Genomic DNA, 25,582 nt, shown 5'->3' on the forward strand with positions numbered 1-25,582 from the left:
TCCTCCCGCGGGAGGCGGGTCAGAGCTGCCGCTGCTGCCGCCTTCCACACTTGGAGTGATTCAGCCATAATCCCCCTTTCTCCCTCTCCCCTGCTGCTCCATTCATATGCTAATCACAGCTTTCCCTTCACCAGGGAGCTGGGCCGCCTCTCCGCTGGCTGCCTTTGCACTTCTGCTTCCCCTTTTGTGGCTGGCGCTCCTCTGCGCGTCTCTGCGAAATAAGGCTGCTTGAACGTGAGGAGACACCTTTGGCCTACTCGGGGCTCGGGAAGGGAACGGCCGGCAAGCAAGGCATGTTTGGGGGCTGACCGAGGCCTGGCTTTGATTACATCTGTCTTGAGTCCCCAGACCAGACGATACTCCTTCTTTGCGCACTGGGGAGGGGTTGCCATCAGGAATGGCAGGGCTTCCCCTGCCTCCCCCAGAAGGCGTCCGCCGTTCTCGGATCTGGCAGCAGAGCGTTTGTGAGAGCAGCCCGAAAAAGTGGAGCCCATAACTGTCTCAGAGGTTTCGGGGGTGTGGGCAAATGGGGCCAGTGCTCTGGGACTTTAAATAACATGCTGGGGGGGGGGGGATGTTGGGAGAAAGTGTGGGGGTTGGGGGGCAAGTGGGGGTTGGGGGGTTGTATAAAAACGTATTAAATGCTATAATGGAAGACGGGGAGGCCACAGTGCCTGGATTGCGTAGATCTAAGCCTCTTTTTTTCTGGGGAGGGAGCTTTTCTTATTCAAAACAGGCCCACAATGGGCTTCCAGTCAGCGCTGCCACATCCCCATCTGACTCGTAGTCATTCATTAGCCTGCCCAGCCTATCAATGACATGTCCCTCATCAGGGCTCCTATAAAATCAGCCCCTTTCCCATGAAACATCAGCAAACATTTTGACGGGTCTTGCTAACCCCCCCCCCCCCCTCACCACCACACCCCCCCCACCACCAGCCACCCCATCCCAACCCACCCCCTTTTTTGGACTTCTGGAGTCTCCCCCCTCGGCGAGACCTCAGATCCCGCACATCCCCAACAAACAGGCAGCGGTCGCGGAGCTGCAGCAGCGACAGAAGGGGGGACGCGCGCAGAAGGGGGAATACGGAGCCGCTTTTCTCCAGGGACCTGCGTGCCGTTGATGGGAAGAGAATGCATTGTGGGTTGCTGGAGGAGCCGGACATGGATTCCACAGGTTGGTCCAACGTTGCTGTGACCGTGCAGGATGCTTGGGGTGCCGGGCTGATAGAGAGAGCCACAGTGGGCCCACAGAAGCCTTCACTGTTCTGCCTCTCACTACGTTTTCTTTCCTCCCCTTCTAATCTATGTCATGTTGGTTTCTAACCATGATTGGAGAGGTTCTGGGAAGCGTATTGCAGTGTGTTGGCAGTCCAGTTCTGTTGAATTCTGTTTCCTGAAGACGTATGAAGTTATGAAGTGAACCTTGATGTTCTGTGAAATGTTGCTCCCCTCTCCGATGTTGTAGATAACGATTCATTTTCTGCTTGGAGTGAAAACTGACCTCTGCTTGAGATATTATTATTGTCTTAAAAGTTTTTATGTTTCTGAGAAAGCTTAGTGGGATTTAAAGTTTTTTTGGTCAAATGCATTTTTAGTTAGAAATTTTTAACTGTAAAGGCAAAAGGAAATCCATTGGTGCTTTTATTTATTGTGCACCTGCCGGTAAACAACTTAGCTACGCACCAGCTACTGTTGCCCGGACAGTGATGGCACTTTGCCGGAAAGTTTTAACAATGGAATAAGTCGTCTTCTTTTTTAAAAATGAGCCTTAACTGCTTCGGAGCAAAACTATATATACTTGCATGTATGCTACTTGGTAGTAAGTTTTTTTTCCTTCCTGAAGTAGAAACACGCAATGCAAAACTCTTTCTCGTTGTCTTTAGAGTACATTTGTGGCGTTTAATTTTTTTTTTTATAAATATAGCAATGGGGAAAACACGGGGAATTGATTACTTTTAAACTGATTGTCAACAGGCAGTTTTACTAAACAGTTAGTTGCGCAAGACATTTACTCATCCCTGTGTCGGCAAGGTGCCAAAAATAGTTTTTACTTGTCTAATTTATATTTGGTAATTATTTTAAATTAACTCAAGTAAGTTTTAATATGGAACCTTAATTCAATTCCACCATTAAATTGAACTTAATCCAATTATTTTGAGCTCTGCTTTAACTCCATGCTTGCCGTCTTTCAGTTAGGCTACGGAAACCCGACGGTTCACAGCCCCAACAGAAATCCATTTTAGCCTTATTTCTGCAGAGCATTTACCTGTCAGTAGTATTAAGAAACAACCTGCAGCAAAATACGTTCATGAAGATTTGTGAATATTGTTTATGTACAAAAATAACTATTACAATGTGATTTATTTATTAATGAATGCAACAAGTACGCATATATGTAAATCAAATATGCACTATATATAGCTTACATTATCCATATAAAGGCAAAGTATTTTTGCAAGAATAAAAATAATAGGAGAAATGTTGTTAATGGTGATGCAACTCAATTTTTTAAGTATGCGTTATTTATCAAAAACAAAATCGCAACAGAATGATCAACGCCAGTGAAACTAGCAATAGCATCAAAAGTAAAAGTAACGGAACTTTGCGTTCAATTATTGATTAAATGAGGTTAAGAGGGTTGTCAGTTAATATATGAACATATGAGAATATATAAGTGAGATGGTTAGAAAATTAATATAATCACCATTACGCGTGCTTATTTTGCTTCTTATATTTTACACCATATTTTACACTCCGTCCTAATGGCCATTCATATAAGGACAGGTGCCTATTCATCTTTTCTCATAATAATACTTTGGAGACGATCAAATAGTGGACTACTGAATTAATAAATATAACCAGAAATTCGCATAAAAAAGTCGACGAAATTTTATTTAGAGTCTCTAGCATGAGCATATTTAACGTGAAAGAATTTCAAATGTTAGAATTCGCAGATCTTAACTTTATTCAGTTTTGAGGGACAGTGTAGCGTTTAAAGTACTTTTTCAAAGTAAAGTCATCTTACAAAAAGATGAGCTTTTCTTTGCAAAACCCACACAATATACCAGTATACGTGAATTATGTTTATATACTGAAGTAAACTTTACTAAAAGTTTTGTTCACAACTCCCCCTTCTGATGTAACGGGACCTGTTGCCGTGCCAACAGCCATTCGTGACGACAGCTGCCATGGCGATTGTTGTCATGGTCAGTAGGAGCAACACGATCTAGAAGGACAAGCAAAATATTATATGTTAGTGTTTCTGCTCCTCGAAAGGACACCAGTGGGGGCAATTCTTACTCGAAATTAGAAAGTAACAAAAGGGGCTCTGTCATAAAGCTGGTTTGGGTTGCGCACTAGCCCAACTGAGCATGTCCCTCCAAGAACAATAAAGGATTCCTGCGGCTCTAGGTGAAAACATTTCAAACAGAAGCCCGGCTGGTCAGAAGACCATACAATCACTTATTGTCACATTTATGATCCGAATGAAAGAATATAGAAGTGTTAATTGCAGTGTTGCAAACTTGCTGTTGAACATTTTTCTTTAAAACTAAAAATAGTGCCAACATAACAATTAGCACTTGTTGCATTAGGCTATTACAAAATGGCAATCACTGAGAATTTCTGCAGTTGTGTATCTGAATATAAGAAAAAATCAAATTAAAACGAAATTTTTAAATAGACGGATAGAATACTTGCATATAATTTAGCATATAATTTAGCATGGTTTTTAAATTATCATTGTGTTATATTAGTTAGTCCAGGACCCTGATATCCTTCCAAATCATTTTTTTCAAGTTGCTATTCTCTGTAATTACCCATATTATTATTTCACTATTTTATTGGTTATACTATGTGTATGTGAGTGTGTGGGTGTGTGTGTGTGTGCGTGTGTGTGTGTGTGTGTGTGTGTATATATATATATATATATATATATATATATATATATATAACTTGATGACCTTAATAATTCTAATAGTCCATTACGTAACTGGAATGCAGTGGATAGGGTATGTTAATGTATAATTTGTCTATTTGTCTCGCTTGATCCTTGTGCCAAGATCATGAATTTACTCACGTCGCACACAGAGCTACTGCACTGACAAAACAGCACACAGTAGTTACCCTGTCGTCGACTACGACATCTGTCATTCTCAAATCTTGTCTTTTCGCAGAGAGCTGGATTGAAAGATGTCTCATCGAAAGCGAAAGTAAACGGTACTCCAGCCACAATTCCCTGGGGAACATGACAAATGATGAAAGTAAGGAGGGATAATTGCTTTTGAAAGCATCGTCTTATATACAAAGATAAATACATACACATTTGGACTAAAACATTTCATGCTGGCGAATTTAACCTATCGATGCTGAGAATATGGTATATTTATATTTATAAGACAATATTTTTAATAGATTAATAAGAGAACAAAGTAGAGCCTGTTTCGTCTTAGACGTCTATTGTAAACCCAAGAAAACTTCCTTCCTTAACATCTTTTGATATTATAGCCTACTTTTTGTGATTAGAATACATTATCTGCAATTAAAATTATAACACTTAGTAATAATTTTCTGACTGAATTCTAAAAAATAAATACCACCCATCTTCGAACGCTTACGCAATACAAGATCGCGTAGAGAAACAATATATAAACACGTATAAGTTTGTATTAAATCACTATAATTACGATTACTTGCAGTGTGTCTGGAGTGTGTACCAAACTTTTACACTGGGTGTATTTAGTAGGCCTAAATATATATATATATATATATATATATATATATATATATAGCAAATACACGGATAACATAGAAAGTACTCATAAAATATAAACAGAGTAAATTGCTAATGTGTCTTTTCATCTCTGTGTTTAAACAGACGAAGAAAAAGAAAATAACAGAGCATCCAAGTCCCACTCAACACCAGCTACTTTACAATGGTAAGTTCCTAGTTTACTAAACCTTCAGTGCTAATTTTGCTTGCAAAAAGGAAGTGTTTCCATATGACTATATAATGTCAATATCTATTCCCATTTCCTGCTGCGATTAATAGCAGCAAAACGACCGAACGGTCCATTTTACGAATTATTAATGCAGTTCGCCACAGCGCTTCTGGCTGTGTGATCAAGACATCAACACAAATCAAACATGTTGGCTTGTGGGATTGTACAAGACATTTTAAAGCAAGTGCTCATCATACAGACGTTACATGAGCATTCCCTGCGCAACATCTATGTTGGACGAGGCGACTAATGACTGGGGCGGCCTCTTGGGAATCGGGGAGTGGCAAGAGAGCCGATCTCTGAACCTGAACGTTGTGGGTTTGAATCTCAGACTTTACATGAAATCACTTAAAACGTCAATCACATAAAGGTTGTTACAATATGTAAGGGGGCAGTCATGTTTTAAGAAAGAGACATCAATGTTTTGTTTATTTTTCCTTATTTCTGATTTATCTGATTGTTTTTATGTGTACAATTGACTTTTATAAAATTATAAAATAGACATGCATATTAACAGGAAACCTGGCACGGCTGTTCTTATAATTTCAGTCATTAATAATTATTTTAAAGTAATTTTCTCACAGTAGAAAAGATAAAACAGCTAAATTAGATTCAACAATAAGGTTTAAAAATAGGTTGTTTATACATATGACCATAAAAACTGGATGTGTTAATAATAATCGCGTGTAAATTCTTATTTTATATAGGCCTACAGACAACTATATAGGCATTTCTTTTACGACATACCAAACGATATAACACTGCAGAAGACATAAAACACATGAGAATCTGATAACTTCTGCGAATATAACGCAAGGATGTTTTTCATAGCATCACCACGAGGATGTGTTACAATAATAATCTACTTGCGTGGATTTGTGGTGGGGTTAGGGAGTTAATGTTAGTCAAAGTACCCTTCAGTTCCGAACAAGAAAAATGAATTAGTGTCGAATTTCAAAAATAAAACCAAAAATAAGAAGTCATGGGTCATTTTTTCCCCAACAGATTTGAATTTATCGATAAACAGTAAACTGCGTGTTTACGTCTGCAAGTAACCGTGACCTTCATGGAAAGACCAAATCACTTTTCCAAATCTTTATGTTATAAAAGTATCAATTATTATTATTAATGTAATAAGCAAGGCGTATGTACAGCTAACAAAATCCTTAATTAATTCGGGAAAAATATTTAAATCACTAACCTCCAAACACTTTATCAATGTTGAATTCAACAATGTGATGAAGTAGGCTACATTATGGTGTGGGAAATTTTTTGCACTTTAAAAGTGACCTTTTTATTTTTCTTCATTGGTGTGTGTGTGTGTGTGTGTGTGCGTATATATATATACATATACGCACGTATACATACGTATAAATCGAGCAACAGAAGCAGTTGTTTGCGAATTTAGAAGTCAGTAGGATTTTTTTCCTGATCACAGTTATCGCTTAACTAGGTTTCTAATAGCGCATTAGGTGCGCATGGAAGCACATAAACGCGTGTAAAATCAAAACAGCGACCCAAGGCCTCCTCTTCCTATAAGTTAGCTTGCAATAGGCCAACGGCGAACAGTTAACTCGCCGGCAATTTCGTATAACTTCCAAACAGTCGTTTTGCAAATTAATTGAACATCTTCAAGGATTGTCTCTGACAATGAGAACTACGTTTTAAATGTCAATACAATTAATTGGTTTAACGCGTCAAAAGAATTGACGATTAGGCTACCTTTTTGTACTGTATAATAACATCATTGTCACGGCATAAATAGGGGGAATAATTGTACAATTTTTTTATATATAGGCCTATATATATATATAATTGTAATTTACACATTTAAGTGTTTAACAGTGTATAACGCAACAACAAAATATTTCAACGAAAATATTGAAATAATAAGACTTTTAATGTTTATTGCAATTCCATTAAGTTTCACGTGGCAGTTTCACCGAGGAATTTTGGTGGCGTCTGAGATTGCCCAGTCGATGAAGGAAAATCTTACACGTATACCAGTCTGCACGAGATTTGTCTAATTCGGGAATGTTGTTTTCACAGTTCCTCGATTGTGTCAACTGCACAGCATAGCAGCGAGATGAACATTTAGCACACTTGCAGCGAATCACCAGGAAATGTTGTATTCTGCTTTAATGTCTTAAAATTTACTACAGTACGTTAAAAATTAGGACGTCCTCGTTTTACAGCAGCTGAAAAAGCAATACTCTGAACACATTAATATATTTAAGGAAACATCCGCTTTTTGTGTTTATCTCACTTTAGAAACCATCTTTCTGCTTTCACTGAAGATCTTTTTTATAAAGTAAGTGCACGTGTGTACAGGAGTTTCTTAATTCGGTAGGCTGCTGTACAAGAATAGTAATGGAACAGTCTGTGCATAACGGACATATAATTCATATTATAGCGTTTAAAAGTAATATAATTGTCTGCAAATTTTACTAATTTGCGTAAAAATGTTACAACGAAGGATAAAAGACGTTCTTTTCATCCAAGGACGGAAGAACAGTGTCCTTTCTGTAAGGAGGGCACCTTTAATTTTTGTCAGTGCACTTTAAGAAATAGGTTTATGCTATCGAGTAGCCTATATTAATTATGAAAAATCTTTTCCTTTTTTTGTCTGTATGTTGCTGGTGTCTTCAGTTATGAGTTTGGGCAACGTTATGATATTTCAGTAGCTCCACCAGTTCCAGCTGTTAGCACCGTGATTACTAGGTGTTAACAAGTTAATGTCAGTAATTTAAAATCAACGGTTTCACGCTGCGAATGTATACAAGGTGTCGTGACAGCGTGCATTTTTTTTAACATTTCCACGCCACGGAGATAAACGTTTATTCAATAAAGAACGAATTACATAAAATCAATTATAACACATATTAACTTAAATGAATGTCCCATTGCTAATACAGTGAAATAAAACGCACTCTTCAGAATCTGGCATTTTGAATGTGATTTTTGCGATCTCTGGATTAATAGTTTTTTTTGTAGTCATTTACATTGTGGTAATATGAATATTACAGAATCATTTTCATGTATACCTTTAATGAAATATCTGTAGGTCATATGTCTGTCATATGAGCGACTGCAAAATTAAATGGCCACATCAGTCTGTATCATTCGCACCATAATTGTGGAAAAATGCTCAATTAAACAATTATGTTGTCCATTTTTTTCTGCTGCTGCTTGATATTCAGTAACTATGTGATTTTGTGCTGGATGATTTTTGAGCTCTTAAATGATGGAGATCGGTGAATATTACAGATCAGTTAACAATACATTTAACAAATCATACTCAGAGTCTGAGAACCTTATGCATAATATCTTTCTGTATTTATCTAGAAATTACTTGCTTTCCCCATTTTTGTGATGTTTTTTCAAGCATTTACTATTTAAGAGTAACCCTAATCATAAGACCCTAAACACTGGGTATCTATATCCGTTAATCAGATTAAAAATGGATTAATAATGGTCTATGTTACTTGTGTTTATTTCCATTTGATCTGGGGGCTGTGAATAGAAGACAGGAATGGGCATCCATTCCTGCTGTTCTGAGTGGATGATGTCAACCTGGACTGATGAGCTGATGTCCTTCACAGGTTGGAGGAAAACTACGAGATGGCGGAGGGGGTGTGCATCCCCCGTAGTGCACTGTACATGCACTACCTGGACTTCAGCGAGAAGCACGACACACAGCCGGTGAACGCCGCCAGCTTTGGGAAGGTGAGGCGCATGCAGAGTGGGCACAGGAGCGACCTCCAGAGAAAGAGAGGAAAAAGGAAACTTCACGGTGTTTCTGTCACCTCCATACCTGCTGCTCATTGGCTCTTAATTGTACATTGAAACTCTTATTTGAGTGCTTTCTGTAGACCACAGTGCAAAATCAATAGAACATGAATAGTACAGCAGGCAATTCAGAATAACAACAAAAAAGTCCACCGGAGTGATGCAAACACTTAACATGTACAGGAGATGCACTGGAATTATTATTATTACTACCACTGTTTAATTATTTAACTTGCTGGTTTTGGGAAACTGGTTCATTGTGGCTAATGCAGCAATTGTCTCTGTATTAAAAACACTTAATGGCGTCGCATGGAGAATTTGTAGTGAACGGTAACATCAAGTTTATAATAAATAATTTGACTACCACATTGATATAACACCATTAGGATGCACCTGCTTGATTGTTTTTTTAATATATGTAATTTTTATATATGCATAAATTTGTCTTTGACAGTGTACTCTGGTCCATTGAGGATAAATACTCTATTAATCGAAAGCATTTTTAAAAATAAAACTGAGACGGATATGTTGTATATGGATCTTATTCTGGGTGCTATTAACTGGAGATCCACAATTAGAGCCATTTCAATAGCCAGTATAATGAAATGTACATTTCCTGTGTGCTTGACAGGCCTTAATAAGTAATGCTGATGTCAGTTCTTTGAATAAATGAGATCAAACCTATGAACGCTTAAGATTCTGGACTGGGTCGTGCTAGAGACCAAACAGCAGACATGGTGTTTAAATAAGAACAAGAGGTCGCCGTCCTCGGGGGAACACGCCATACTTTATTTAGCCTTTTGCCCTGAAGCCCATCCGATTGAGATCAGCCTCTGGCATGCGTGGCTTTACATAACAGCGAGAATTATTCTTGTTTTTCAGCAGTATTGTTAGAGCTAGTCAGAATTTTGATGTAGGAGTTGCAACCAGAATGAAATAGACTTTACAATGTGTAATACCCCTGTGAGCCTTCTCCTAAGGAATTGTTTGGAAGGTGCATGTTTTGATGCATAAGACAATATTTTAGATGACTTTCATTTCAGTTAATGTCGCATGACTGAAGCCTAGAACGTGTATAGATTAATAAAAACTCTGGGCAACATTAAGTATTGATAATCGTCTGTGGAAGATAACAGATATTCATATGTAATATAGAGATTTCACTGCTTTTCAAATCTGATTGCATAGTTGGACTTTTTATACCATCCAAAACATGAAATGAAGGTATTACCAGCCTAGTGCTGGACCTTGAACGAGGGCTCCAGGCTACCTGTGGAAGCCTGTAGAGATGTTCCTGCCTAAAGACATCAGACAGGCCATATAACCTTTGAGTACGGTTCGCTTCTGTTCCCACCACTCTGAAGGGACCCCGGTCCACCCTCTACCCCAGCGTACCCTTCCCCCCACCGAGCTCCTGTCGGAGGATATTGAAAAAGAGAGGGGCCTGGATTAATGTGTAATTAAAGGGAATTTGGAAGGGCTAGATGTTGCGGAATGTTAGATCAGTGGCTGGAGCAGCATGGGGCGTCCTTTAGGAAAGCTTCATTGATTTGGGACAAAAAGAGCCAAGGTTGCCTCCCTGTCTGCTCATTTATCAAGCAGCCGGACAGAAACTTCACAGCTCGCCCCTTTTTTCATCCGGCACAAAGGAGAGCTTGACTGTTTGCTAAAGTTTTGCACCAGGAACCGAAGCTCAGAGAATCTCAGCCAACATCATGAAATGAGAGAGAGAGTGAGAGAGAGGGAGGGAGAGAGAGAGAGAGAGAGAGAGGGAGGGAGGGAGGGAAGAAGAGATGCCAACATTTTTATAAAGAAAACGGGGGGGGAGGAAAATTATATTTCCAAAGCTTAAAAAAAAAAAAAACGCATGCCTCACAGTGGCTTTTTGACTCTCTTTGACTCATGTCAAGCACAGTGCTGTGACACAGCTTTCACCGGCCTCTTGATCCAGGGCACACACTCTTACCCTTATTTCCCAAGGCACACGCACTCCAGAAGCTGCTAGCAAATCCTCGTTGTAGAACACTGGTCACAACAGTGACCTTTGCTACATGTGATTAAGCAGTAGGCCAGAAGGGGCATGGTGTAACTGCATGACAAGTGTGTAAGACAGACATTATCATCAACAAGCTGTGTGAGTGTTTGTGCATATATATATATATATATATATATATATATATACACACACACGCACAAACACTCACATGATTATAATTCTTTGTGTGAGAGTTGCTAAGCTCTTTATAAATAATATGTTATGTGTTATGTAAAGAAAAAACATTTATGAAGACTTTGATTCTGATTTATACTCTAAAGAACTCTGTGTAAGAAGAAGTTGGAGGTGACATGCAAATCATAGGCTTTTGCCTATGTGACCCACCCGGTTTTAAAGGAATGTTACGCTCTGTCATGTTACCAATGTGAGCAACCCAAGGAGCATTACTGATCTCTTCGCCTCTGATTTGCACAGATAATACGGCAACAGTTTCCTAATTTAACGACAAGGAGGCTGGGGACCAGGGGCCAGTCGAAGTAAGTGTGTGACTTATCGTATTCTGCATCTTGTCATAAATACAGGGAAATTAAGAATTTTAGCTATTGAAATTAATTCTGTTAGCTGGAGGGGGAGAATTTTATGAATGTACCCTAAAAACTGTACTCATCATTACATTTTCTCCTCCCACAATGCATTACTTCTGATTATCTGCACACTATTACTCCGCTAGAATTTTTTAAAATCACGTATGTCACATCTATGGCTGTTAACAATGAAACGATAACCGGCGTACCCAGATTGCTCAACCCTAGTGCTACGTTCTGCTGACCAAACCAATCAGATACCACTACTACGGCATCGCGGTGAAGGAGAGCTCCCAGTACTACGACGTGATGTACTCCAAGAAAGGGGCGGCCTGGGTGAACGAGACGGGCAAGAAGGAGGTCACCAAGCAGACAGTGGCGTATTCACCGCGCTCCAAACTGGGGACACTCCTGCCAGACTTCCCAAATGTCAAAGACCTAAATCTGCCCACCAGCCTGCCAGAGGAGAAGGTAAACAGACCTCTAAAAGTCCATCTGCCCCCCCCACTCCCTTCTCTCCCGCGCCCCTTATTATCTGCCCCGGAATCCCAGTGGCTTTTGGACCGAAAGCCGGACCTTTGGGATTTATGTGTCGGTGCCAGCCCACTCCTTTCAATCCGTTCTGGATAATAAAATCTAGTGCACAAAGCCCATGGTTAGGGTGTCTGTTGGAAAGTGGGAAGGATGGTATAACCTGCATACCCTAGAAGGATGTCCTTCTGTCCTGCCTACATTACAGATATATTAATAATCACATTTATACTATATGCATGTAGGATTCTCATGTATATTTATAAATACAGTTGCATTGCATGATCTAGTTGCATGTTTCTCATTGTCCAAGCAAGTGTTTATGCAATTCTGGCAAGAAGCTTTATTTGAGAACCAGAGCCTCAAGTGGCATCATAAACCTCTTTAGAGAAATGCATGGAAAAAATGCATTTCTCCACCTTTTCTGTTCTGCTGTTTTAGAAACATTAATCCTGTGCTCATTTTCTGTAGGTTTCTACATTTATTATGATGTACAGGACTCACTGTCAGAGAATCCTGGACACAGTTATACGAGCAAACTTTGATGAGGTGGGTGTAGTTTTAAATGCCCATTGTGTACCCAAGACAAATGTTGCCCACATTTGACTTTAGCGGTTCTTGAGTTTATTATTGTCAAGCTTGAACCTAAAAGAATCATGGAAAAGCCTAGATGCTAAAATGAAAATTTATTGCCCTAGACTGGGCTATGACAGCATAGAAGACACTAGCAATTGTCAGCAGTGATAGTATGTTGTGAGTACCTAGATATAGAAAAGAGCTGAAGTTAGAGATCAAGCAAGGGATTAAAGTTGGGTATGGATTATAGGGACTTGTCCCTGGCAGTATTGTGGGAGTGCCTTGTTGTTTAGAAGGACGCCAACGCCCTTGAGATCAAGCCATAATTATGTTGAGTATCAGAAACATCTCTGTATCCTTGGACTTCATGCTCCATGACCGTTTGTATGTATCACAGAGGACTTTAAAGGGTTGAGTCACATGACCCCTCCCAATGCCTCCCATGGTTGTGCAGGTGCAGAGCTTCCTCCTGCATTTCTGGCAGGGCATGCCCCCCCACATGCTCCCTGTTCTGGGCACCTCCACCGTAGTCAACATTGTGGGTGTTTGCGACTGTATCCTCTACAAGGCCATCTCTGGGGTGCTGATGCCCACCGTCCTGCAAGCCCTACCTGACAGGTAGGTCAGACCAGTGTTCTTCAACCACAACACTACTTATGTCAGCCCTTAAAATTATATTTTGGTTAAATTAAGTGTAGCCTCATACCACCAGGCCTGTTAGTTCAGATCCTACCTCTACTTCATTGTGTGGAGCTGAGATCTTCTCTCAGTATCTCCTCCCACACATTCGAGAACCATATGGTCAGGGTAATTGGCGTATCTAAATTGCCCGCTGTGTGTATGTGTGTGAGTGCCCGGTAATGGGAAAGAATCCTGGCCAGGGTGATTGTTGCCCTGTGCCTCCCGGGACAAGCTCTAGGCGACTGTGCTGGATAAGTGATTATTGAACATGGATTGATGAGAATGTAGTATTTCATTTTCACCTTGTCTTGTTTTGCGGTTGCATCTAAATGTATGGCACTACTAACGTCCGGATTATGCGCTGTATGTACTTTTTACACCAAATCACAATAGCTCAAAAAGTCATGTAAATGATTTTATTCAAAACTGCAACATTTTAAGAGCTTTTCCTTGGAAATTAATCCCTGGGCCAGGTCTTCATTAAATGCGCAAGCTGAAAAGTTGAAATCTAGGAAGCTAGAAGATCCAAATGGTTGTCTCCATCAATGTCCATTCACATCTTTTTCAATATGAGTATACTCATATAAAGAAAAGCTGAGAGAGAAGGAACATCATTACATTTTTTTAGAAAACTTGCCAGATTGTACAAAATATACACAAATACAGCTGTTTGTGTTACTCTTGTAGGGTAACCCATCTGATTTTTTTCATAGACTTTAAATGGTTTTGCTTGCACAAAAAAGAAAAATTAAATGACCTTTCTTCTCTTTAGCTTGACGCAAGTGATTCGCAAGTTTGCAAAACAGCTTGACGAATGGCTGAAAGTGGCACTTCATGACCTGCCGGAGAACTTGAGGAATATCAAGTTTGAGTGTAGGTACCTGTCAGTCAATGAGCTGGTCCTAAATCCATTTGACTGCCTTACCATGAATGCAAAAAATATTATACAGCAGGGCTCTGCAAAAAAAACTTTTTCAAAGAAAAGTAAAAGCTATAAAGTATTTAGGAAAAATATTTAAAAACACCAGCAAATGAATAAAGTTTTTTTTGTTCTCTTCAAAGTATCTAGAAGATTTTCACAAATTCTGAGACGACAGACATCATTAAACCACCTTTGTCAGGTAGGATTTTTTGACTTTTCTGCAAGTGTTAAAGATTTCAGTTATGTGGTAACTTTTAATAGGAGTATGTTTTTAATGTTTTAATCACATACTTGAAACAGCGTATTCTTAACTTTGACATAATTTGTATTGTCAATCACAACAAACCAATTCTTTAAGAAAACAACATCATAACATGTCTGTTGATTGGATCTATAATCCCACTCTCAGTTAGCAGCTTCCTCAGCTAGTAACCATTTGCAAATATGATGGCAATAAAAAATTAATTTCTGACCACATTTCGCATGTCTGACAAGGTCGCATGCTGAGTGAGAAAAATCTGCGTCATATGTACATGAAGGATAATAGAAACTGAGTATGGAACTACAATGTAAAGCCATAAGTTCGACATGATCACGCCTAATTGACCATTTCGCTTAACGACCTGGTTGTTGGAACAGAACTTGGTCGCTAAATTAGGAATAGTTGTCTATTATACAGGATCATACAGAACATGGTTGAACTTATGCCACAGGGAGAATTTACTCCATATTTGGCAGAGTGTTGACACATGAATGATGCAAAGTGGATACCATGATATTAATCACTGTTTAATGCGGCAAACTGTATTTTTTGCTCTGCTACCATGTGCATATGTGCAAAGTTGAACCCCTAAATGGTTATTCTATTTTGTTTACCAAGGCCTCCCGAACTGTAATCCACAGTGCGGACATCACTTTCCAAATGCTGGAGGACTGGAGGAACGTGGACCTGAGCAGCATCACCAAACAGACGCTGTACACGATGGAGGACTCACGGGAGGAGCACCGCAAGCTCATTGTACAGTGTGAGTAGCTACCCCATAAAGTCCTACAGCAACATCGCATTACATTGCTCAGTTGTTCTGTCATTGAGTAACATTTCTATGCTTCATTCCAAATCTGCCCGCACTAGAGCTCCTGCATGTATGTACATCAGGTCTACATCCTTTTATCATAAATCTTTGTAATAATGATATTATTAGAGGTTCATGTCACAACCATTTTCCATTTTCCAGTTGATGCTTCTGTTTCACTCCAGGTCCTTCATTCTGATTCTAATATTTGCTGAGGGTTTGATTTGGATTGAATAATCAATATTGCACACCGTTGAGCCCTATAATATACTGCAGCCATTTTTCAAATTCAGCACAAAATACCCCGCCTTCAGTTGTGATGTCATTCAACGCCGGTACTAGTTTTTATACCAGTGGAAAACCAACACCTTGAAGTACCGTACTTTTGGCACCTGGTGCGATGGAAAAGCACCCTAACAGGCCAGTAACAAGGAAATAATATACCTAAGGTCTAAAAGTGCAACAGAGATCTGAGTCATTCGTAGTAAAACATTAATGATACTTGAGTACATGGCAGATACTGTTAGATTAGAGGCTTTAATGATGATTGAACAGATGAACTGGCAGGAGCAGAATTTCTGCTTTAGACCAGTGTTTCTGAATCTGATCCTTGGGGACCCGCAGACAGTCCATGTTTTTGCTCCCTCCCAGCTCCCGGTGAGGACCAAAAAAATGTGGACTATCTGGCAGGGAACTGGGAGGGAGCAAAAACGTGACCCATCTGTGGGTCCCCAAGGACCGGAGTGGGAAACACTGTTTTAGAGGATCAACGGTTGTGTTGAGAGGGCAGGAAATGGAAGTGCAAATGTTTTGCTGTTGCTTTTATGCTAATTATGTCCTTGCTTTCTTGTTGTTAGCATGCTAATCTCATTGTGATGGAGATGTCGTGGTTTTGAGAGATCCGTTAGGTCTGATTTATAGTGGGGCCAGTGGTTCTTTTATAACTCAGGCCAGGAGCCTGTCTCCTTGGGCTGGAAGGTCTCCAGCTTTAACACCAGGCAGGGAACGTGCTATGAGTATTATCCTGAGCTGTCTTATGTTGTAATTTGTAATGTGGAACCTAGGAGCCTTGGTAGCTGTTATAGCACCAGAAAGTGGTCTGAGATCAGATCAGCACCTATGACAAGAATATACTGCCCGGTAAAACAACATAAATCCAGACAGCCTGCTGTGCTGAACCACATGGTTAAGGCTGCAAGGATTTTTGTTTATCTTCCATGCACCCTCACTTCAGACGAATGACTAAGTACTGATGCCCCTTTCTGGATCTAAGTAGAACAGTTGTTCTATGCTTCATTCCAAGTTGATTATTTGTGATAGTTTATGGATCCCCCCCCCCCGCCCCCCCGACACTAATGTAGAAGAAGAATCTCGATCCGTCTTCACGCCCCCCAGAATAAATTCTGTTGGCGTCAGCCATTGTGCGGAGATTCCCACGACCAAGAAAATCAAGCCTTAGTGCATGTGACTGAAAGGTTAAGCAAATTTATGCTGCTTTCCGACACCCTAGAGAGCATCTCAGACTCACTTCAGCACACGCCCACTGGCATGATTGATGGGGTCAAAGTTCAAAAATTCAAAAATGTTTTTTGTTGTTAAAACAGTTTTGTCCTCTGATATTAATGCAGTGTTGCGTTGATAAAAAGCATTTAGCAAATGTTGTGAGCCACAAGAGACATGTTACCTTCATAAAGTGATTCCGTTATTCGTTATTATTTTTAAGTTAAGGAAAATAAGGTTAAATTTTATGTATTACGTTTTTCTGTTGTTATATTATTTCGTGAAACATTATGTTGCAAGAAACAGAGAATCTCACTCGTCACAAAATAGTACACATGAAAGGAATGATTTGAGGTGTCCTGCAGTGACCACAGCCAGACGATTAAGCTTTCCCCTGCTTTTTCTCCTGCTTCCCAGTGTACCAGGAGTTTGACCGCCTCCTGGAGGAGCAGTCGCCCATCGAGTCATACATCGAGTGGCTGGACTCCATGGTGGATCGCTGTGTGGTGAAGGTCAGATCATCTTACCTAAGAATTCAGGAAGAAACAGGCTGGGCTTTCATCGATGGTATCTGGGATATACATATATTAGCCGTTGCAATGATTCCTTCTTTTAATTATACAAATGACTTGTTTATAAGTATTTGCAAAAATAATATTAAATATTCCAAATATGACTCAAAATATTACATAAATCGAATCAATAATGTTTTTTTTTTTTTATTTGAACTTGAATATAACTTCGACAAAAATTGCAATTTACTCTAAAAAGTCACCACCAATAAAACAAGAATTGAATGTTATAAGATTACATATTTATCGAATATAAAAATAATATGTAAAATTAATACAGTATATTGGTGCGGATGTATTGTTGCCCTTGTTGTAAATGATGTCTTTATAAACCCCATTCTCTTTCACCATCCACCAGATATGGACTTGTAAAACTCGGTCACTATGGAAACCAGCCTGACTTAGCACACAATAGATCAATAGGAGGGTGGTTCCCTGAGGGCAAATTAAATAGTTGACTTGTTGATATGTTTCGTCCTGAAGCTTAAACCCCCCACCCGGACTTCCAAGGGGTTAATGTTTTTTTTCCCTCTCCCTTTTCTTATGGAAATGATCTGTTTAGATGGCGGGGAAGAGGTCTGGATGCTTGAAAAAAGTGGCACAGCAGTTCCTGCTCATGTGGTCCTGTTTCGGGACTAGAGTTATCCGGGACATGACTCTTCACAGCGCCCCCAGTTTCGGTAACTCATCTTATTTTCATCTGTAGTGTATAATTCCTACATTTAAAAAAAATGGTTCATGCCATGTCCTGCCCTGTGCACTGGCTACAATCTTTAATTTAGGAGGTTTATGAAAACAAACCCACTTCCTTTGCATATCCATCACAGTTCTTTTATTCACTGGTCCTTTGATGCCGTGACACGTAGGATGCTGGGTGTGAGTGGATGGATGTTCTTGGGGGTTCAGGATATCCTCCTGAGAAATGGATGGATGGATAGATGTCCGGTCAGAAGGATAGATAGATAGAAGTATTTATTTCACAGGAAATTCCAATGATCTACAGCAGCAGAAAGACACACTGTACAACATAGATACATAAGTATAAAATACTAGCGATAACAGCAGAGGTGTGAAAATACTGTGCTATTAACTGCTCTTGTAATATGTGTCATCCTGCCCTCGTCCCGGGTGTCAGTCCGGGTTTGGACCTGCAACAGACAGCAGGCCCAGCAGAGAGGTGACAGCCAGGCCCGGTCATGGGTGTCGTCTCGCGGCCATGCATGACAGACTAAATGAAAGAAACTGAGCCATACAAAAGAACCCCCCCCCCTTCCCGACTGGCCCGCGACTATAAAAGACACAGCTGGTCGTACTGTTTTGATAGAGCGGCTCCCGATACCCGAAACGGCTAATTAACAAAGTCCTTTCCTTCCTCCCTCAAACGATCCATGCTTCTTTCGCATTTTACAACCATGCGGCCGTCTGAATGGTCGCCCTTGTTTATGATGGACGTGTGCAGCGGAGTGACAGTTACAATATCGGCATTGTATCACGCCCCTCTTTTTCCCCACACTGCTTCTTTCACATGCTCTTCTGTGCCGGCGCAAAATGTGGTGCATCCTATTTTTAGAGACAGAGTGGAAAGGGAAAATCCGTTCTTTTGAGTACGTTCAGCAACTTTGGATGAGTCATCACGGAATCTGCCCTGCGGTCTATAAACATGATTAAAACTAAATGGACGATGATGATTTTATTTAAGGAATGGACATGACAATCACCTTCAGCGGTTTGGCCAGAAACTTCCGTACTGAGTAATGTGTATTGTATTATCCCAAAAGCCCCAGGAATTGTGACCAGTCAGGAAAACCGGAAGCTCACAGCTCCTCCCTCCTCTGTGCAGGGTCCTTCCACCTGATCCACCTCATGTTTGATGACTATGTCCTATACCTGCTGGAGTGCCTACACTGCCAGGAGAGGGCCAATGAGCTGATGAGGGCCATGAAAGGGGAGGGAAGCACAGGTAATACTTGGCCTTCATCTGTGATTGACACCTATGAGAGCCACTGTTGTAGAACCATTCATGGATAAAAGGCTGGTAAGCTTTATTCATAAAAACCCAGTCTCAGTTTTTTATTAAGATTATACAGAGGGAAGATCCATCTCCTTTAATACCAGTAGTCACCTGATTTTTTTTATTTTTCTTATAATGACCAGTACAATACAGTGGGCAGAAAAAAATGCTCTTGAAAAATGTGAGGTAGGGTATGCACAGATAGATCCAGTAACAATTCCTTGCCTGAAAGATTCTATTTTACAAGATTACTAATATAAAAAACTGTTTCAAAATATCATTGTGGAAAGAATTACATATATCCCAGTATTCAAATTTTGTCTTAAATCCTTTCTGTTCTCTCAAGGTTTCTCGATCCCTCTAGTTATGTGTGTGTTTCTCTTGCTTTTATTGCTATCATCTTGGCCTTTGAAAAGCACTATATAAATCAAATGCATTATCATAATGATTATTATTATTAATATTAATAATAATAATAATAATAATAATAATAGTAGTAGTAATAGTGCTATTAGTATTATATTCAGGTATGATATTATTCAATTTTCAAGAACTGGGTGAAAATACTGGCTTTTAAATTTTTTTTTTAAAGATCTCAGTTAGCAAAATATGTTCCAAAAGAATATGAAAATACAATAGATATTCTCACAGCATATGACATGCATAAAACAGGAAATGGATTTGGGAAGCCCACATGAAGGACTTACTCACAGGGTGATAGCTAAAGCTGCGCTTTATTCCGCAGACCGGGGAGACCATGTGATGCCACCGGTAGCCACGCCCCCTTCCGTGTCCCCGAGGTCCTTCTCTCCCTCGAAGTCTGTGGTTGCCGTCAGGGTGCCAGCCGCCCACTCCCCAGGGACCCCTCAGTCCCTCGAGTACCCCAGTATCCCAGCAAGCACAGGTGAGAATTGGGATGGGCTTCCCCAGCTGGCTTGATGAGGTTCCAAAATCCCTTATTACCCCAGTGTGTTAGTCAGTGCTCGCCTGAACGAACCCAACCTTAGGGGAGTATCACTCTACTGAACACAACCCAATAAACATATGTAATATATATATTACATATGGGAAATTCATTAATTGAGGATATACTTTTTTAAGCAAATTATATTGTGCTAATTATGATTAAAACTGTTCTGATATTTTATTCTTTAAGGCACATCATGATATTTAAAAATTTTCCACATTTGTTGTGTAAGAACTGTGGAAAAAAGGTAGTTGATGTGAACAACTTTCACATGCCGTTCACTATACAAATATTCCAGAAAGGCCGTTGTTATTGTTGATGTCTGGCTCTACAATCATCCCCCTGTGTTTCTCTGCGTATGTGTGCCTGGTAGGAGCGATCCAGTCATATACCTGGTCCCTTACATACACAGTGACCACCTCCGATAACGCCCCCCCAGAGGGAAGCCAGCAGCTGGCTTGCATGCGCAGTGGCACTGTGCCCCCACCCTCAACCCCCCACCGGATGCCCGTCTACCCCCACCGGGATGAGCATGGGTAAGTGCCTCTCTTTCTTGTCCTTCATTGGCTTAGGCCTGAGATCACCTCTCTCCTGTCTCCCTTTAACATTGAGTCTATGTATCCTCATCAATACACCTTCCTTCTTCTATTCTACTTAAATTAAACAGATGATTTTCTTATATTAATATAACTGCCTCTTGTCGTTCACTTCAGTTACTGACTTACCCAGTTTCTATTACAACCGTCCAAAGGCTTCCTATAATAGGCTTTGCGTCTCACCTCTTCCATTTTTCCACCCTTCAGATACACAGGTAGCTACAACTATGGCAGCTACCCCAACCAGCACCACCATCCCATCCAGAACCAGTACCCTGCCTTGCCCCACGAGCCTGGAATCACCACATCCCTTCACTACCCTGCCTACCACCGCACCAGCTCACAGGTGAGTCCCACACCAGGCCCCCTGGAGGGGTGGACATGTACGACTTATACACACATCATAGCTGGTGTTTTGTTATCTATCGTTTCTACAGGCAGTGTAATTTAACTGCAGGGTTATTGATGTAGTTGAGCTTGGACTGATAAGAGGTGTTTCTCCCAGCAGCCTCTATTGTCACCAGACTGCAGTGTCATTGGTGCAATTTGAGATTTCAGTCAGTGCTTATTAAGAACAAAGAGGGATAGTTAGGTTTTGTATTCTGCTGTTTATTACTATTATTGTTTTGTCGGTCCCCCTTCGGCCACATAGTTCTACGTGTTCATGCGAGACTTTACACTTTTTTGCAGAAAGCAGTAGTAAGCAGGTATGTCAGAGAGGGATTTGGGTTATAGTCAGATAATGTATTCTCTTATGTACTTCTCTGAACTGTCAGTTGTGTTCAAATAATGACATATATATTATATACATTATGTTGTAAATACATATATATGTGTGTATACGTATACATGTGTGTATAAAAATAGTACTTGAAAGAATGACATATAAATAGAGAAAACTAATCTTCATAATCTTTATCATTGCAGTGGAGGTAGTTCTCCTTTATTTGGTATTACACTACAGAAAAAAGAAACATTAAACTAATATTAAGCTAATTCTTAAAGAGACGACTTCATATTTAAATGAAACAGAGTAGCCACAAATAGACAGTAAATGTAAATGAGTTAAAAGAAAGCAACATGGATCCAAACTCCAAGAACATGGAGTACCACATTACAGCTTGTTTACCCAATTGTTTTTGCGATTTGTTCTTCATGTGCAGAAGGCGCCCTGATATCTTTGGGCGCCAAGCGCGGCTCCAGTGAAAGGACGGCACGGCTTGCTATTCACAGCTTGTTTGTGGCGCAGTGTAAATTCCATACTTGCTTTTGAGGGCTGAATTTTACACTGGGCAGTAAATCGAGGAGGAATGTTAATACGGAAGTTAACCAAAGCTAGGCCTCATTAGCATGCAAATGGTGCCTCGGGTGTGAACAATGTGGAGGGCCTGCTGCTGCGGGGCCTTTGTGCCAGGCCCCGGGCCCTGCGGCGGGGCAGCGCCGACCTTCCTGCTGCCAGCATTTGGAGGGGTACCTGTTCGCGGCCGTCCGTGACAGTAACATGCCGCCGAGTCTCCAGCCCAAATATAGAGTCTGTCGGTCGAGCTACAGCTTCGGATCGATTGGCGGGATATTGCGAGTGTGTTTCAATGTCGATTGAGCTGTAGCTTTAAGAAACGGCACTGAGTGTGTTAGTAATCAGGAAACAAAGCAGTTACAGCACTGGGCCCGCTCGGGTTTGGGCACGGATGCCAGATGTTGTGCTGTTGTTGTGATGTTAAATAGCTGTAATGCATCAGAACATAAGACAGCAGAATGAATAGCGATGAATGAGGGAGAGCTGGGGAGGGGGAGAGTGAGGGAATGGAAAAAGGGTGGAAAAAAAAAAACCGATAAAGTGGGTAAGAGTGAGTGTGAGTTGACCCCAATAGTGGTAATTTTCAGTCGAGAGCTCTCCAAAAAACATTGCCTTTGTGCCCAGAGTGGATCTGTGGGCCCCAGTGTTTGGGAGTCACCCTCCTGAGGGAGCGGATGTGGCCTCCGAAAGGTGACTGGGCCTCATCCAGAAAGTCCTGCACTGTGCCTCCTGTCCTCCATGCTCAGCAGCTGCTCCATGCCACCAAACCCGCCGCCCCGGAACAGGCCGAGGGGTGACGGCTAAAACAGACCCACTGAATGGTCCCTTCTCTGCTCTGGAACAAGAGGCCCCTGAGCCACCGAACTGATCTCTGACCCAAATGGCCCTTTTCCGATCCCTTATAAGAGCACAAACTGTCATCTGTATAAATTTAGAATCTTAAGATAGCCTTTAACTTCCACTTTTTCTCCACAGTAAACTTAAACGGCGTGACAAAGGCCCTATTTTTTATTTTTTTTATCAGAGTGAATCTTTCAACAGGAAGATAGGAAGATGACACACAGGGAATGGTACACTCCGTTAATGTTTTTTAAGCTGCAGTTCTGGCCGGTCATGTCTCAGGACTGTTATTTATCTGTCGCCCATGGCAACATAAATTCTACTGACGGGTCACTTCATCAGTTTTCTGTATGCTGAAAAGGAAGCGAGAATTCCTTCACCAAATTATGGATAGACAAACTATGATGTCATTTATTAATTGCATGCAAAGCTTCCATTGCTTCAGCACATGTGCTGCCGTTCCACTATGATCGAGTGAATCTTATTAATCAATTTGCAGATAGTCTGAACGTGGTGTGGCCATATTCTTTATGGCTGATTCTCAATGGACAAGACTTTTGTGATGTTTTGACCAATGCCCAATTACGCGATAACCATTTCATAGTGTTACACCTTACTGCTTTGTAATCTACACCACTATGGGTTAAACTTGTCACTACCCACATTCAGACCCAGAGATAATCATTCAAGGGATTAAGCATGTTACACAGAGTAATGTGCTAACAGTCTCATATTCAGTCATTTCATCCATGGTTGTACTGCTCGTTCTGCTGTTTGTGTTATCTGTGGGCGCTAGTGCAGTAGAAACTGTACACGAGAGCCTTGTTAAATGCAACGTCAAGACCTTATTGTATCTGCCTCTAACGAGAGTGGCCATTAATGAATGAACGTACCTGCCCTTTCCGCAGTACTCGCTCAACAGCCAGATGTCCCGGATGGAGCCTTGCCTCATGACCAGTACACCGCGGCTGCACCCCACCCCGGTGGCCCCCAGGTGGCCGGATGTCACACCAACCAACAGCTGTTATTCCAGCTCCTCCATGCACTCCTCACGCTACAGCCACTCTGGGGACGTGTACTCCTCGCTGGTGCCACGCAGGAACTCCGAGTACGAGCACATGCAACACTTCCCGGGCTTCGCCTACATCAACGGCGAGGCCACCACGGGGTGGGCCAAGTAGGCCTCGTGTTGACTGGGGGCTTCCCACAGCTCTGCTGGAGGACGCAAGGCCCGTCTTTCCCTCCTCCTCCGACACGGGAGTAACATCGAGGGGATGAGGGAGGGCCCAGATATGAGCGTTTTTCGGAGTATGCCTGACTTTGACGTCTGGAGCTGAGAAGGATGCTCTGGGCGCTCTGGAGAAGGGAGAGGCACGGAGCCATGGAGCACAAAAGGACAACCGCGATTTCCATGCTGTGCCTTTTTAGTTTTTGCCATCCTCAAGAGAAGATCCCGCGCAGGAACTGACAGCAGGGCCCTACCCCGGTGCTACCCCGGACCGCCATCTCTTCTACTCACTGCCAAGGGGCAATGTGTGCACAAGAGCGTATGAAAGGACGTCCTTTACCTTTAGCTCTCTGGTGGACCTCATTTTGCTGCGGAAACGTTGGTTGTATTTGCCAGGTGCCGTTGGTGCCGGGGGGCACCTCGCAGGGTATCACTACACGTCAGGCTATATGAGGCCCAACGCCTCACTAGAACAGCTTGATAACTTCACCAATATGGCTGCCATTTGATAAAAAGCTCGAACAAAAAACAATTCTATGGCTGGAACAAATACTTAACAAAAGGGAGTTAGCCGACCATGTTTTTTGATTGATATTTTGTGTTTTTACGAACAGGTCGCAGAAACAAAGCTGTCCTTTTTGAACGTGTGTTGTGTTCAGCATCACAGGTCTCTGTTGCTGTATTTACTGTAGAGACACGTTTTCAGTCACTTTGTGCTGTGCTGTTTTTTTCTTTTGGTTTTTTTTTCTTTTGTTTTGTTCTCTGTGTTTCCTTGCTGTTATATATTTTAAAAGTGTTAGGAATTTTAAGATTAACTTAGATTTGTGTGTCATAAAATGCACTCAAAGCTCCTCTGGACTTATTACCCTATGGGTAAGAATAAAAAGGAAAATAAATCAATATGTAACATTAAGAACTCTAGTCACTTTTTTCTGTAAATAAAAGCACTCTGGACAACTTCAGTGGTAAAAGGCGGTCATTGTTTATACTGATATATATTGGTATATTTGTTTCCACATAAAGGACTTAAAAACAAAATTAAAATGTCTATTGTATTCATTTCTTGTTTTAATATCTAAAGCTTAGAAAAAAACTGTTACAATCAAATTATACAGCTTTTCTATGCATCTTCAAATAAATTATTTGTCACATTCTCTGATACAATAAAACAATAGTTTTAACATTTCAATGACTGTTCTCCAGTGTTCTGACTTAACTAGAAACTTCACTAATTCAGGACTGCACTGCACCAAATAAAACTTGATTGACTGAGTGGTGTTTAACTTGTTAATAGACTCGGTGGTAACATCAAAATTACATTTTAAATTGCTTGAAGAACAGTGTTATTTTTCTTTGTGATTTGAACTCTATTACAAGTCATTGTTATCTTGGAGGCCTCAATATTCTTGTTTATATT

General features: G+C 40.9%; 1 protein-coding gene across 2 annotated transcripts; it reads left to right on the plus strand.

Annotated features, from left to right (window-relative positions):
• Positions 1–959: 959 nt before the first annotated feature.
• Positions 960–25,354, plus strand: rfx4 (regulatory factor X, 4). 2 transcript variants are annotated; one of them, XM_023801963.2, is made up of 18 exons: positions 960–1,176; positions 4,178–4,264; positions 4,879–4,939; positions 8,605–8,728; positions 11,262–11,323; positions 11,629–11,842; positions 12,374–12,451; positions 12,933–13,096; positions 13,932–14,032; positions 14,222–14,280; positions 14,962–15,106; positions 17,072–17,166; positions 17,789–17,906; positions 19,067–19,186; positions 19,983–20,141; positions 20,578–20,740; positions 21,008–21,146; positions 23,846–25,354. In XM_023801963.2, exons 1-18 carry the CDS (start codon positions 1,134–1,136, stop codon positions 24,116–24,118), a joined length of 2,205 nt encoding a protein of 734 aa, XP_023657731.1. In that variant the 5' UTR covers positions 960–1,133; the 3' UTR covers positions 24,119–25,354. The 2 variants fall into 2 exon arrangements, with proteins under 2 accessions (XP_023657731.1, XP_023657732.1); XM_023801964.2 differs by having other exon boundaries at positions 20,617–20,740.
• Positions 25,355–25,582: the final 228 nt, after the last annotated feature.

Source organism: Paramormyrops kingsleyae, chromosome 3 (genome assembly GCF_048594095.1).
Source record: "Paramormyrops kingsleyae isolate MSU_618 chromosome 3, PKINGS_0.4, whole genome shotgun sequence".
NCBI lineage: Eukaryota > Metazoa > Chordata > Actinopteri > Osteoglossiformes > Mormyridae > Paramormyrops > Paramormyrops kingsleyae.